The sequence below is a fragment of the Esox lucius genome, chromosome 1 (assembly GCF_011004845.1).
Source record: "Esox lucius isolate fEsoLuc1 chromosome 1, fEsoLuc1.pri, whole genome shotgun sequence".
NCBI lineage: Eukaryota > Metazoa > Chordata > Actinopteri > Esociformes > Esocidae > Esox > Esox lucius.
In genome coordinates this window covers 7,394,330-7,409,483 of record NC_047569.1, presented here as the reverse complement: position 1 = coordinate 7,409,483, position 15,154 = coordinate 7,394,330, and the positions used below count along the sequence as shown (strand labels likewise).

The 15,154-nt window shown below is 40.0% G+C and overlaps 1 protein-coding gene across 3 annotated transcripts in view; it reads right to left on the bottom strand.

The window, feature by feature from the left end:
- Positions 1 to 15,154, bottom strand: part of kcnab1a (potassium voltage-gated channel, shaker-related subfamily, beta member 1 a) — a 169,583-nt gene that overhangs the window by 24,576 nt on the left and 129,853 nt on the right. For all 3 annotated transcript variants that reach the window (XM_029119590.2, XM_013131370.4, XM_013131371.4), the window contains exons 4-8: positions 10,961 to 11,040; positions 10,696 to 10,740; positions 5,008 to 5,052; positions 4,454 to 4,497; positions 4,041 to 4,127 (exon numbers count right to left, since the gene is read on the bottom strand). In XM_029119590.2, the coding sequence (XP_028975423.2) occupies positions 4,041 to 4,127; positions 4,454 to 4,497; positions 5,008 to 5,052; positions 10,696 to 10,740; positions 10,961 to 11,040 (301 nt within the window). The remainder of the gene's footprint in view (positions 1 to 4,040; positions 4,128 to 4,453; positions 4,498 to 5,007; positions 5,053 to 10,695; positions 10,741 to 10,960; positions 11,041 to 15,154) is intronic.

Sequence of the window (15,154 nt, the reverse complement as noted above, 5' to 3'; positions counted from 1 at the left end):
GAATCTGTTTTTCCTTTAGGTGCCTTTTGGATGGGAGGATGGGATGTCATGTGCCGTTTACTGAGGTGTGGCCACTCTACCATAAAGGCCTGATTAGAGGAGTGCTGCTAAGATGTTATTCCTTCTGGAAGGTTCTTCAGTCTACAAAGGACCTCCGGGGCTCTGTCTGTGTGGCTAATGGGTTCTTGGTCACTTCTCTACCCAGGACCCTTTTCCCCCAAGTTTGGCCGAGCGTTGGTGGTTCCAAACTTTTTCCATTAAAGAATAAAGGAGGGCATTGTGGACATTCAGTCTGACATTCCGTGCTGGTCAAATGCTTTGGTACCCTTTCTCAGATCTGTGCCTGGACAAAATCCTGTTTTGGAGCTTTATGGACAATTCTTTTGATCTCATGGCTTGGTTTTTGCTCTGACATGAACAGTCAACTACTAAAGACAGGTGTGTGCCTTCCAAACCATGTCCAATCAATTGAATTTACCACAGGTGCACTCCGATCAAGTTCTAGAAACATCTCAAGAATAATCAACAGAAACAGGATGCATATGTATTGAATGAGTTTAATCTATTTTAGAAAAAAGGGTCTGAATACAATCCAAATGCACAGTAAACCCTAATGCACGTTTGGCTCAAATTAAACAGAAAGGGGAAATAGGTGCTTGACAGAGGAACTTTGCTCACTCCATCTTTATTACCCTGTATAATAAACAGGTGCTGGGGAGCTTGTATCTTTTTCTTAAACTACCAATACTTCAAATACTTAACTAAATTGTTAAGGGGCTGTATTGAAAAATATGGTAATACTTTATTTTGAGAGTCCCTAAAGTGTGTCTGTAGATGTTCTACAGATTATCTACTGACCCTCAGCAAATTTTTTGAAAACTATCAACAAACCCTTAACCTAACCTTCATCCTAATCCTAACTCTTACCATAACTCTTCTTTTAAATCTAACCCTACCCTTAGCAAGCAGTTGCTTATCATTTGATGCTTGTTGAACGTGTGTTGATAGTACTACAACTATACAGTTGTGCTCGTAGGTTTGCATACCCTGGTAGAAATTATGATATTATGGCATTGATATTGAAAATATGACTGATCATGCAATTTTTTTAATTTGATTTAAGGATAGTGATCATATGAATCTTTTTATTATCACATAGTTGTTTGGCTCCTTTTTAAATCATAATGATAATAGAAATCTCCCAAATGGCTGTGAGCAAAAGTTTACATACCCTCAAATGTTTGTCCTTGTTACAGCCACAAGGTGACACACACAGGTGAAAATGGCAATTAAAGCTGAATTTCCCACACCTGCGGGTTTTTAAATTGCAATTAGCGTCTGTGTGTAAATAGTCAATTAGTTTGTTAGCTCTCACGTGGATGCACTGAGCAGGTTAGATAATGAGCCATGGGGAGCAGAAAAGAACTGTCAAAGGACCTGCGTAACAAGGTAATGGAACTTAATAAAGATGGAAAAGGATATAAAAAGATATCCAAAGCCTTGCAAATACCAGTCAGTACTGTTCAATTACTTATTAAGATGGTGTGGTTGTTTCAAGGAGCACAATACAAAGATACTTGAACAAAAATGAGCTGCGTGGTCAATTTGCCTGAAAGAAGCCAATGCCACAAAAAAGCCTGGTTACAATATGCCGACAACAACTTGACATGCCTCACAGCTTCTGGCACACTGTAATTTGGAGTGACGAGACCAAAATAGAGCTTTATGTTCCCAACCATAAGCGCTATGTTTGGAGAGGGGACAACAAGGCCTATATTGAACAGAATACCATCCCCACTGTGAAGCATGTTGGTGGCTTACTGATGTTTTGGGGGTATGTGAGCTCTAAAGGCATGGGGAATCTTGTGAAAATTGATGGCAAGATTAATGCAGCATGTTATCCGAAAATTCTGGCAGACAATTTGCATTCTTCTGCACAAAAGCTGCGCATGGGATGCCCTTGGACTTTCCAGGATGACAATAACCCAAAGCACAAGGCCAAGTTGACCCTCCAGTGGTTACAGCAGAAAAAGGTGATGGTTCTGGAGTGGCCATCACAGTCTCCTGACCTTAATATCATCGAGCCACTCTGGGGAGATCTCAAACGTGCGGTTCATGCCAGACGACCAAAGACTTTACATGACCTGGAGGCATTTTGCCAAGTCAAATGGGCAGCTATACCACCTGCAAGAATTCGGGGCCTCATAGACAACTATTACAAAAGACTGCACGCTATCATTGATGCTTAAGGGGGCAATACAAAGTATTAAGAACTAAGGGTATGCAGACTTTTGAACAGGGGTCAATAAAAAAAAAATATTTGTTTGTTTTGTTTTGTTTTATGATTGTGCCATTCTGTTATGACCTACAATTCAATGTGAATGCTTTGCCTGCTCACTCGTGTTTTCTTTACAAATGGTACATACAGGTGCTGGTCATTAAATTAGAATATCATCAAAAAGTTGATTTATTTCAGTAATTCCATTCGAAAAGTTAAACTTGTATAATGTATACATTCATTCCACACAGACTGATATATTTCAAGTGTTTATTTCTTATTTCTGATGATTATAACTGACAACTAATGAAAACCCCAAATTCAGTATCTCAGAAAATTAGAATATTGTGAAAAGGTTCAATATTGAAGACACCTGGTACCACACTCTAATCAGCTAATTAACCCAAAACACCTGCAAAGGCCTTTAAATGGTCATTCAGTCTAGTTCTGTAGGCAACACAATCATGGGGAAGACTGCTGACTTGACATTGACATTTTGCACAAGGAGGGCAAGACACTAAAGGTCATAGCTAAAGAGGCTGGCTGTTCACAGAGCTCTGTGTCCAAGCACATTAATAGAGAGGCGAAGGGAAGGAAAAGATGTGGTAGAAAAAAGTGTACAAGCAATAGGGAAAACCGCACCCTGGAGAGGATTGTGAAACAAAACCCATTCAAAAATGTGTGGGAGATTCACAAAGAGTTGACTGAAGCTGGAGTCAGTGCTTCAAGAACCACCACGCACAGACATGGGTTTCAGCTGTCGCATTCCTTGTGTCAAGCCACTCTTGAACAAGACACAGCATCAGAAGCGTCTCACCTGGGCTAAAGACAAAAAGGACTGGACTGCTGCTGAGTTATGTTGTCTGATGAAAGTAAATCAAGGTCCCAGAGTCTAGAGGAAGAGAGGAGAGGCACAGAATCCACGTTTCTTGAAGTCCAGTGTAAAGTATCCACAGTCAGTGATGGTTTGGGGTGCCATGTCATCTGATGGTGTTGGTCCACTGTGTTTTCTGAGGTCCAAGGTCAACACAGCCATCTATAAGGACGTTTTAGAGCACTTCCTGCTTCTGACCAACTTTATGGAGAAGAAGATTTCATTTTCCAACGGGACTTGGCAACTGCACACAGTGCAAAAGCTACCAGTAGCTGGTTTAAGGACCATGGTATCTCTGTTCTTCTCATAACACCTGAGCAGTGCCACAGACTGATCAACTCCATGCCACGCCGCATTGCTGCAGTAATTCAGGCAAAAGGAGCCCCAACTAAGTATTGAGTGCTGTACATACTCATACTTTTCATGTTCATACTTTTCAGTTGGCCAAAATTTCTAAAAATCTTTTTTTTGTATTGGTCTTAAGTAATATTCAGATTTTCTGAGATACTGAATTTGGGATTTTCATTAGTTGTCAGTTATAATCATCACAATTAAAAGAAATATACATTTCAAATATATCAGTCTGTGTGTAATGAATGAATATAATATACAAGTTTCACTTTTTGAATGGAATTACTGAAATAAATAAACTTTTTGATGATATTCTAATTTTATGACCAGCACCTGTATATTACCACTTCTCCAAGGGTATCCAAACTTTTGAGCACAACCGTATATACTACTACTTCTACAGATGGAAATTGGGACTCTAAAACAACATGTTACCAAAAATACTCAAGGGAAAATCTGATTTCAACTCAGACATGCCCTCCTGACATTTGATTTGTTTCCTCTTTCCCAATTCTGACAGCTGATAGACTGACTCACCCTCCATGGGCGTGTTGTTATCAGGGCGGTTGGCAAAGACGACATCTACGTATTCCAGCTGCATCCTCTGGAGAGAACCTTTCAGACCTGAAAAGAGGGTGATAGGAACCGAGAGGAGAGATCAATCAACACAGTTATCAAGGCGGTGGGACGGGTCGACAGGGGAGAAGAGGTGGGGTCGGCCTTCTGGGACTCATTGACTCAGCCTCAATCCCAATGGGCCCATGCGTCTGGCGCTGTTGATCGACTTGTGATGGAGTGTAATAGTGTGTTTTGAGCTCTTTTCCCTCTCCCAAGGGCTGAGCTGTATGGTCCGTTAGCAGCTATGTGGTTAGCAACTATCTACGTGTGTGACTGCAAGTGAGTGACTGAATGAATACGGAGCGTGCGTGTGTGGTTTAGCGAGGCCTTACCTTCAATAATGTGTTTCCTTGAAAGGCCTCTCTCAGTCTCGGCTCTGCAGAGACAAACACGGGTCAGACAGTTAGAACAGTAAGTACCAAATTCCCTGTTGGTGGTGAACTGAAGTGAATCGCTTTGTCCCGTCGGCACAGGAAGTGTCTGCGAGCGAGTGTTTACAGTGTTTAGTGTCAAATACAGTCCTCTCTGTTTCATGCAGTACAACCAAGGAATAAATAGGAAGAATGAACAGGGGAAAGACTTCAGACATAATACATTTTGTATACCTTTATTACTTTTCCAAGCTTTATGATTGCCACTTCATGCGCCATGGAGCACAGGGCTTTCAAAAAGCTTTAGGCGTGTGTGTGTTTGTGTGTGTGTATGTGCACTTTTTATCAGACATTTCTATTTCCCTTAATAGTGCAGAGTCAGCTGACTTAGGCTGGATGTTAATAGCTAGGGTGTACCAAGGTACAGATGGATAAGCCATGCAGGTATTGGAGTAAATCTGAGTACCATAATATTTGAAATACAGATGAGAGTGACTGAACAGGCACACACTTACTTTCCGCCCCAGTACAACTTGGTAGTGATCACCAAACTAGATCGTCTAGAGACAGAGGGTGAGAGAGAGAGAGTCGTTCACAAACCTAAACAGACCATATAGAGCCCAAAAAGAGCGACACCTTTTGACCTGAGCAAATCATGAGAAAATTAAGAGAACTCCTGACAGATTGGAAAGAATCAGTAAAAAAATATAAAATGCTAGCGCTATCTTGCCCTAAACAGAGAGTACACACTGACAGAATACCTGACCATTAGGGGTGTAACATACACCTATCCCTACTGTACCATTTGGTACAGGACGTTTGGTTCAGTACGCGTTGTGATCCGAATGAATACAGTCTAGTTTTTTGTGTGCGAAACTAACATTTCAAATGAGTTTCCCCCCGGAAATGGATCTTGGAGCCATAACTTAGCAACTGAATTTGCCTAGAACATGTAACAGCCAATCAGAAAAGGCATGTCTGGTACATTATATTAACTACATAGCCAGCTCCTACGACACTAAATCTCCTATTGAGCAATTCCAATTTTCATACCCTTGGTAGCCTATGGGGCTTTCGGCCGGATTTCACTACTGGGACATTTTGGGTCCTAGATTCATTTCTGTAACAGATACAACCTATTATGATGTATCCTTTTAATAGCAACCCCTCTGGCTACAATAAAAACACATAAAAACAGACTTCTGGGTCACTATTTATAAAACTCATCTGTTTGAAAGGCAAAAAAAAAAAATTCTGAAAACATTTCTGCCATTCAGCATCAAAATTTGTTTTTGAAAGCATTATGAGATTTTGTGTCAATGGTATTTCCTCATACTTTCATGCCTTTACTATCAAATTACACTGTAATTGGGTTGAAAATAATGAAATAATTATATAATAGAAGGTAAAAAATATAGGCACCCCCAAAAAATTTGGTTCTTCTACCTAGAAATAAAACATTATGAAATAAATAAGATTGAATGTATAGAATGTATGGCAGCACTAGATCGCTAGTTACGTTTGGACTTATATATTTTATAAACTCAGAAAAATGACCAACTTCTTCCCAAAAACTCAAGAACATCCCCATACTATTTTGACTAAATATTAATTTTTATATCTTATATACAATACAAACGATGTATTATGGTTCAAACATCATATATAGTGATGTACACGCTTGTAATATTCATAGTAGTGTACAAATGAGCCTTTCAAAGATGCATTGGCAATGTCGTTGCCTGGTGAAAGGTTCTCATAGCAACCCAAACTATACAACTATACAACCCATATTATACACGGACAACCCCAATTATACACGGAACGCTTCAGGAAAGTGGCTACAAATAATATACCATTGGAATCGGACGATTATGGCGAATCTATTTTTCGAAATATTTATGCAAATGAGCACTGTCCGCGATTGCGGACGTCGACCATGGATGGATCAGGTATCCTAACTGTGTGGATTGATTCATACTACTACTATGTAGCTGTACTAGCTAGCTTGCTACATGAACTAGTAAACGCGAACTCCCGGCATTGATAAACACAACAAAGTGTACATGCCCAAAAGCAGCTAGGGATGAGCAAATCAAGTGAAAGGCCAAAAAACTGATGGACATCCCCAGTTAGACCAGGTTTCTACAGCTAGAAACCAGGAACCCTAAGTTAACATTATCAAGGTTACGACTAATGTCGAACTCTGAGTTAGTGCTTTTTTTGGAACAGGTTATAATATTTTTCATATTATTATTCGGAACTCATTCTCTATCGGGTATTGGTGCTAAAACAATTCTGACCAGTGAGCAATCGCAAAAAGCTGCAATTGTTTTTTTACTGAAAAAATCCTAATTACAGTGGCAATGGGCACATTTTAGAACTTCGTAATAAATTAAAAGAAATGTTATGATTTGCATGTCTTTTTCCACTGTACCGAAATTGTACAACATTTTCGGTGCATACTGAACCATGACTTCTGCGTACTGTTACACCTCTACTGACCATGTATCAAAATATTTAATATGTACAGTGCTATGAAGTTTGGCCATGATAGGCAGACCTGGCTATTGAGAAAATTCCACACTGCCTACAACATTAGGGTGGAAAGAGAGCTGTACATCCTAACCTGCTGCCAAATGTATGACCACATTAGAGAGACATATTTCCCTCCCTCAGATCTCACAGTTGCACAAAAAAAATCTAACCAAACATTGATAAATTCCTGTATCATAGCAGCAGGATGTGAAACAAGTAGTTTTGAGAAAAGTGAAGCACAAACAGTGAAAACATTGTTTTAAATTTTTGTAGATCGATCTGATACTGGCATCCAAAATGTGCCTGATTTTGGTGACAGTGAGTCTATGTAATAAACTGATGCCACTAAACAGATTGTCCTATCAATAAGCCATAAATGTTGTACGTTGTTGATGACAGGCAGATCGGAAATATATACAGTCTGGAGTTACATTACTCTTGAAAAAGCCAGAAAAGCTTAAACTAGCTAGATAACGCCTGCTAGCTAATGCCAACTAGCTGACCCCTGCTTGTTAACACTAGCTTACTGAGTTAGCTAAAGCTAGCTAAGTTGGCTAATGCTAGCTGATGGATAATGCTGTCTGATGCTACAGTAGCTAACGCCAGCTAGCAAATGCCAGGCTAATTGAGAATACGTTTTCATTTTTATAACTTTGCCATTGAGTGTTTGTATTTGTGGGGTAAAAAAAGGGCTAAAATAGATTTTTTTATAGTTTACAAATAAGTATTGACTGCTGGCTTATGACAGACAACTCCTTATTTAATTCCCCTAATTCACTGTATGTTCTTTAACTATTTGCATGTCCTTACAACTTTGTAAAAAGATAACGTAATATTTTTTCCTTTTGATGTTTTATCTTGACTAATTTAATTGTTCTCTTGCTTATGTTATTTACTAGTCATCGATGGGATTGTATTTTCCACTTGTTTTGTGTAATGTAAACAAATGTTTCCCAATTCCTTTATACTGGAATGGAAAACGAGAAAAAAAGAGAAATAGACAGTGAGAGGGAGAGAGAAGAAATAACAAAATATCGGGACATCACAGCTACTATAGGGCACAGCAGTGAGACTCAGAGACATATGCATTTCACGATTGCTTTCTCTCCTCATTTCCTTCTAAAAAACTATTGGAGGGGCCGGGGCCAGGCTGAGGGGTTGTAGAGGGTTATGATGTGACGAGAACCGCTTTATAGCAGGATTACATCAGTCATTCCCATTTATACAGTGGGGAGAACAAATATTTGTTACACTGCCGATTTAGCCATCCAGAAAATCACATTGTATGATTTTTTTATAATTAATTTGCATTTTATTGCATGACATAAGTATTTGATCACCTACCAACCAGTAAGAATTAGTTACCTGTATAAAAGACACCTGTCCACACACTCAATCAAACAGACTCCAACCTCTCCACAATGGCCAAGACCAGAGAGCTGTGTAAGGTCATCAGGGATAAAATTGTAGACCTGCACAAGGCTGGGATGGGCTACAGAACAATAGGCAAGCAGCTTGGTGAGAAGGCAACAACTGTTGGCGCAATTATTAGAAAATGGAAGAAGTTCAAGATGACAGTCAATCTCCCTCGGTCTGGGGCTCCATGCAAGATCTCACCTCGTGGGGCATCAATGATCATGAGGAAGGTGAGGGATCATCCCAGAACTACATGGCAGGACCTGGTCAATGACCTGAAGAGAGCTGGGACCACAGTCTCAAAAAAATCATTAGTAACACACTATGCCTTCATGGATTAAAATCCTGCAGCGTACGCGAGGTCCCCCTGCTCGGCCCGTTTGAAGTTTGCCAATGACCATCTGGATGATCCAGAGGAGGAATGGGAGAAGGTCATGTGGTCTGATGAGACAAAAATAGAGCTTTTTGGTCTAAACTCCACTTGCCGAGGAAGAAGAAGAATGAGTACAACCCCAAGAACACCATCCCAACCATGAAGCATGGAGGTGGAAACATCATTCTTTGGGGATGCTTTTCTGCAAAGGGGACAGGACGACTGCACCATATTGAGGGGAGGATGGATGGGCCCATGTATCGCGAGATCTTGGCCAACAACCTCCTTCCCTCTGTAAGAGCATTGAAGATGGGTCGTGGCTGGGTCTTCCAGCATGACAACGACCCGAAACACACAGCCAGGGCAACTGAGATGCTCCGATAGGGTCGTGGCTGGGTCTTCCAGCATGACAACGACCCGAAACACACAGCCAGGGCAACTGAGATGCTCCGATAGAAGCATCTCAAGTTCCTGGAGTGGCCTAGCCAGTCTCCAGTCCTGAACCCAATAGAACATCTTTGGAGGGAGCTGAAAGTCCGTATTGCCCAGCGACAGCCCCGAAACCTGAAGGATCTGGAGAAGGTCTGTATGGAGGAGTGGGCCAAAATCCCTGCTGCAGTGTGTTCAAACCTGGTCAAGGACTACAGGAAACGTATGATCTCTGTAATTGCAAACAAAGGTTTCTGTACCAAATATTAAGTTCTGCTATTCTGATGTATCAAATACTTATGTCATGCAATAAAATGCTAATTTATTACTTAAAAATCATACAATGTGATTTTCTGGATTTTTTTTTAAAATCTGTCACTCACAGTTGAAGAGTACCTATGATAAAAATGTCTACATGCTTTGTAAGTAGGAAAACCTGCAAAATCGGCAGTGTATCAAATACTTGTTCTCTCTTCTGTAGTTGTCTTTCAACACTGTACCTTCAGACTAGGTGACTTGCTTGCTTAAGTGATGTTTGTGTTTTCCACCTCTCCTCAAACGGTGTCAAAACACTTCATTTTCAAGTGCCATCGTTTTATTACATGTGATTGACTGAAACTAGAGGATTCAGAACAAGTTGAAAAACTGAAACAGCAAATCTTTCGCATGCAGAACAAGGGGGAGAGACAGATGACATTGGATCTTAGTGAATTTTTGTTTTAGATTCCATCACTCACAGTTGCAGAGTACCTATGATAAAAAGTACAGACTTCTACATGCTTTGTAAGTGGGAAAACCTGCAAAAGTGGCAGTGTATCAAATACTTGTTCTCCCCACTGTATATGGTCTTTTCTCAAAATGGGATTTTATCTGCAACTTATTTATTGTGAAGAGCAGCAGGTAAAGGTTGTGTGTGTTTGTGTGCAAGGTGCAGGGGGATCCTTGTGCTGTCTCTTCATCTCGTCACCCCCCTTGGCCCCTGCTCTTCTCTGAACTACAGCTCCTAGTGTACGCTGCTGCCAGCTTCTTAGGAAGAGCCTGTCAATCAGTAATGAAAGGTCGAAGGGAAACAACACCTTCAAAAAGACGAAAGACAAAAATACGAAAAACTGCTTCTGTTTACTTCCTGGTTCTTCCGTGGAACTCTCTGTGGCTTTCCATCGTCTGCAAGCATCTGTCCGTCATCATGCTTCCAGAGACGAAAAGTGCTAACGGGGATCTGGCTCTGCTACGAAGTTGATAACACAAAACCAAAAACTGCTGACAAGACTCAGATGAAAGCCTCTGTGGAAACACCGGTGCCACGACAGCAACTCTTGTTTGACTATCCTTATGTAGATCACATATATTGAGGCTGGTATACCTCACCGGAGAATATATGGAAATGTGTGTTTATGGAAACTGACAAGGAGAAAATGAACACGTGTGTGGCGCAAACATAGCCTACCTCCAGCCTTTCTTCTTGATTATATTTCCCAATATGACTTCAGCTCTGAAAATATACAAAAAAGGGTCAGGTGTAGTTTTTTGTTGAATTCAGTTATTTATTATAACTAGCGACGTTGTCTCTATTTTTACTTATTAATATAGAGACAATTAGCTGTTACTGTTTCCTTTTTATTTATAAAGAACCTTGGAATTCACTGTTAAATAAATGTCAATCATTATCTATACTTAAGTAGCGTATGGTCTTTTATCATATCCTGACTTACTTTCCAGCAGCATACACCTCCGCTGTGTCAAATAGGTTGACGCCACTCTCATATGCTATGGTCATCAGCTGTTCAGCGACCTGAACAAAATTACAAATAATGTCAGAGGTCAAATATGTCACGGACACATTATACACAACTCACCCATCATCGTTGTCCTTATTGGCTTCATCATGCGTAAAGTAACAATGGTCATTGTTGTTGTCATTACCGTTGTGAATATAATCATTGTCATCGACATCCTCATCATGAATATGATCACAACCATCATTAATATAATCATCATGAATATGATCACAACCATCATTAATATAATCATCATGAATATGATCACAACCATCGTTAATATAATCATCATGAATATGATCACACCATCAATAATATAATCATCATCATCATGAATATGATCACAACCATCGTTAATATAATCATCATGATCATGAATATGATTACAACCATCAATAATATAATCATCATCATCATGAATATGATCACAACCATCAATATTATAATCATCATCATCATGAACATAATCACAGCCATCATCATTAATGTAGTCTTTATCATCATCATAAATATAATCACAGCCATCATCATTAATGTAGTCTTTATCATCATCATAAATATAATCACAGCCATCATCATTAATGTAGTCTTTATCATCATCATAAATATAATCACAGCCATCATCATTAATGTAGTCTTTATCATCATCATAAATATAATCACAGCCATCATCATTAATGTAATCATCATCACAACATATACATAATCACATATCAGATATAAGAAATATGAATATTAATAGCCAGGATTTCATCCATCTATCTGAGAACCTCATCATGGATCTTCGCTTAAAGAAGCTGTCTTCGTGTGGGAACTACACTCTCCTCCCAGCTTCTGGTCCAAGGGACTGTATATAGTGCTTATGGAAGGGTTATATAGTTCTCCCACATGAGCCAATGTGTTTCAGAGTCTCAGCACAGCAGGCTGAGGCAGCAGACTTTACACTGATTCACCCAGACTGCCCATCATTAATCATCAGGCGGAATTGTTCTCGGATTCAATTCCCTTTTATGGCACACTTTATTGCAATGGGGTTGTAAGTGAATTTGCTATCATTTTCAGCTTTGGCAGTGTGTGAGAGAGTTTGTATATTTGTGTGTCTTTGTGAAACATGTTGGAGTGTTGGAGTATGTGCAGAATCTTCTTTCTTTGAAAGAGTCCCTGCTAACAAAGCTCACCAATCAGCAACCTGTAAAAGATATCTGCATAAACCTTTCTAAAACTCTCTTTGCCACCGCCGGTGCAAGGCTGGGATCCAGAACCTGGTGTGTATGTGTGTATGTGTATGTGTGTGTGTGTGTGTGTGTGTGTGTGTGTGTGTATGCGTGTGTATGTATGTGTATGTATGTGTGTGTATGTGTATGTGTGTGTATGTATGTGTATGTGTGTGTGTGTATGTGTGTGCGTGTGTATGTGTGTGTATGTGTGTGTGTGTGTGTGTGTGTGTATGTGTTTGTATGTGTGGGTGTGCTTGTGTGTATTTCTGTGTGCGAGTGGACGATCCAACACGTCAGATGAGTGTGAGGAGAGTAATTAAAAATAAATGAAAAAAGAGACGGAAAGAGCTAAAAACCCTGACTGCTCAGAAAGGCTGATGAAAAAAGTCAGCCAATCTGAAATTGACGGTGATAAAGTGAAATAAAGCAGACTGTTAAATTTGATACTGATTGATGGATGACTAATAAAGGGATAACGTGAGGAGAGAGTTGGCCTGAGAGATAAAGACAGAAAGAGAAGAAGAAAGAAATTGTGAAACTAAAGATACAGTGTGTTTTGGAACTTTTTTGTTTCTACTGAGATGAAAACTGCAGCCTTCAGCATTTCATTGGGCATTTCTTTGAAATGACACTCCCTAAAAAACACATCAAAGAAACAGAGAGGGGGAGAAGAGAGATGGAGGCAGTAGTATGAGAGGGTAAGGAAGGAAGATGAAGTTGGACAAACAAGGAGAGGAACAGAGAATGTCCTTAAGAGGAAAGAAAAGGTCCAGCAATGTTGTTAATATCTGCTAGCCTCTCCATAGTCACCTGATTCAATTAGTTACTAATGGTTGTCACCTTTCTTGACTACAATCCTGCACTGTAAAACGTGTTGTTTTGATGCTAATTGGCAGACAGCTAGTTGTTCACACTCAAAAACCATTCCAATTACACAAAATAATTGACTTAAACCTGGGTCAAGCAACCTACACAGAATAACTAACTCAAACCCCTCCCTTAACACACACAGCTTGCCTTTAGTCATTCAAAACTCTCAAGCTTATGCTGTTTTGGTGTTTAGTGACTCATAACAACTTGAAACCATCGTCCTTTTGCCTGCGTTTGCATGTGTTATGATATGAGCAACTCAGCGGTATTTGTTACTCATGCAGAATGGCTGTCTGTAGGCACTGCTACTGTCTGGGTAGCTTGCAGACTGTCGTCACACTGCCACTCCCCAACCTCGATCTTGTCATGGTCTCTATAGTGCTCCCCATCCATTACTGAGTCCCCATGCTGGTATTGGCGTGTGTGAGCATGTCTGCGTATGTATTTGTAATTGTGACAGGTAGGGAGACAAGTGTATTTCTAATGCCAACAGATGAGGACACGTGCCTGTCAAGGAATGACCAATTAATATGATTGTTTCCAGAGAGGCCAAGGTGTGCTAGCAGAGGCACTTTAGGCCACCCTTAGGAAAAATACTATGCTCTAAATGCTGTATCATAACTGCTTTTATTCAATATAGTATGTGCAGTGGTATTTACTGCAGTGTTTTCACAGTATTCTTATTTACTATAGTGTTTCTGAATTGCATCCTTGTTTCCCGAATCGCCTCCTTGTTTGGATCATGACAGCAGGTCACCAACTGCCCAGGCGCCAGTCTCAGCATGCAGGTCCCGTCCTTTCATTTCTCGTTAACTCAAATGCTCCTTCACCAGAATGTTCGGGAGTGCCAAATATCATTGGATTCTTCAAACCGGGTTTGAAGGCTTTGTGTGGTGTCCAACAATCAGCAAAGGTTCTTTTCCTTGCTCCGTGATGCAGAAGGTTACTTGAAAAACCTGCCAATTAGAATCAGCAGCTTTGTTTAAAAACTCTATGGACTATCCTTTGGCTTAGCTTGAACCTTTTGCCGGCTGATGGATCTATTTGCTATACTTTACTAGGTGCATCCAAATTTTTTTATTAGAACTCACGCTATGCAAGAAGAGGCCAGTCTTTTTCCTCATCCACCCAATTAAGAAAGGCAAAGTCCATTGGAAGTCTCTGTCCTCTATTATTATATTCTTACAAGAAAACCCTGTGCAGAATAACTTCTATATCTCAAATAAATAAAATATAATACTGTGAAAATGTCTTAGGCCACCTGGGAAAATAGTTTAGGCCTTTTATCTCAGCAGTGTCTATTAGTTTGAGGGGATAAAAAACCAAACTTCACTGGATTTCTACCTATCCCTCAGGGAGGTGACCTTTAAGTAACCTTTTAGATGCAGACAACTTTCTGCGTACTGCATCGACAATTTGCAAATTTTCTTTAGGTTTCTCTACAACATTTCGAGTAGTCATTTTAAAATTATTGAAAAATGCTTGTTACTTTTTATTGTATTTATGTTTATTTGTACTATTGTATATTGACATGTATAGCATTGTATAATGTATGTATGTATATATGTATGTTTGTATATATGTATGTATGTACGTAGCCAATGTATTGTGCCGGAACACAGCAAAGAGAAGCAGTACAACAAGGGATGCATGTTCACCCAAGGGCGAATTTATTAACACAAACGGTCCTAAACACCTGCGGCGGAAGCCCCCACCGCGAGGCAGGTCTGTGCATCACACTGTATGTATACATGTTTTAATGTGCGTGCACACTGACAATGTTTTAAGCATTTCATCACGCCAGAAAGGACATCCCAATAATTTGGTGCCCATGCACATTCCAGGATCCACACATGCTGTTACATTTAGTGAAAAATGCACACAGCGTGTTTAGATGAGGCCCCGGTGTACAGATTCTATGTTAAGCACAACTACAACGAATAGGGACACCACAGTGTGTGTCAGGGTTTTAGATGTTGTGGGGGCTATTTGAAGTGCTGGGGGAGAACATGAGAGATGGGGTTGTATGAGGCTTAGGGCA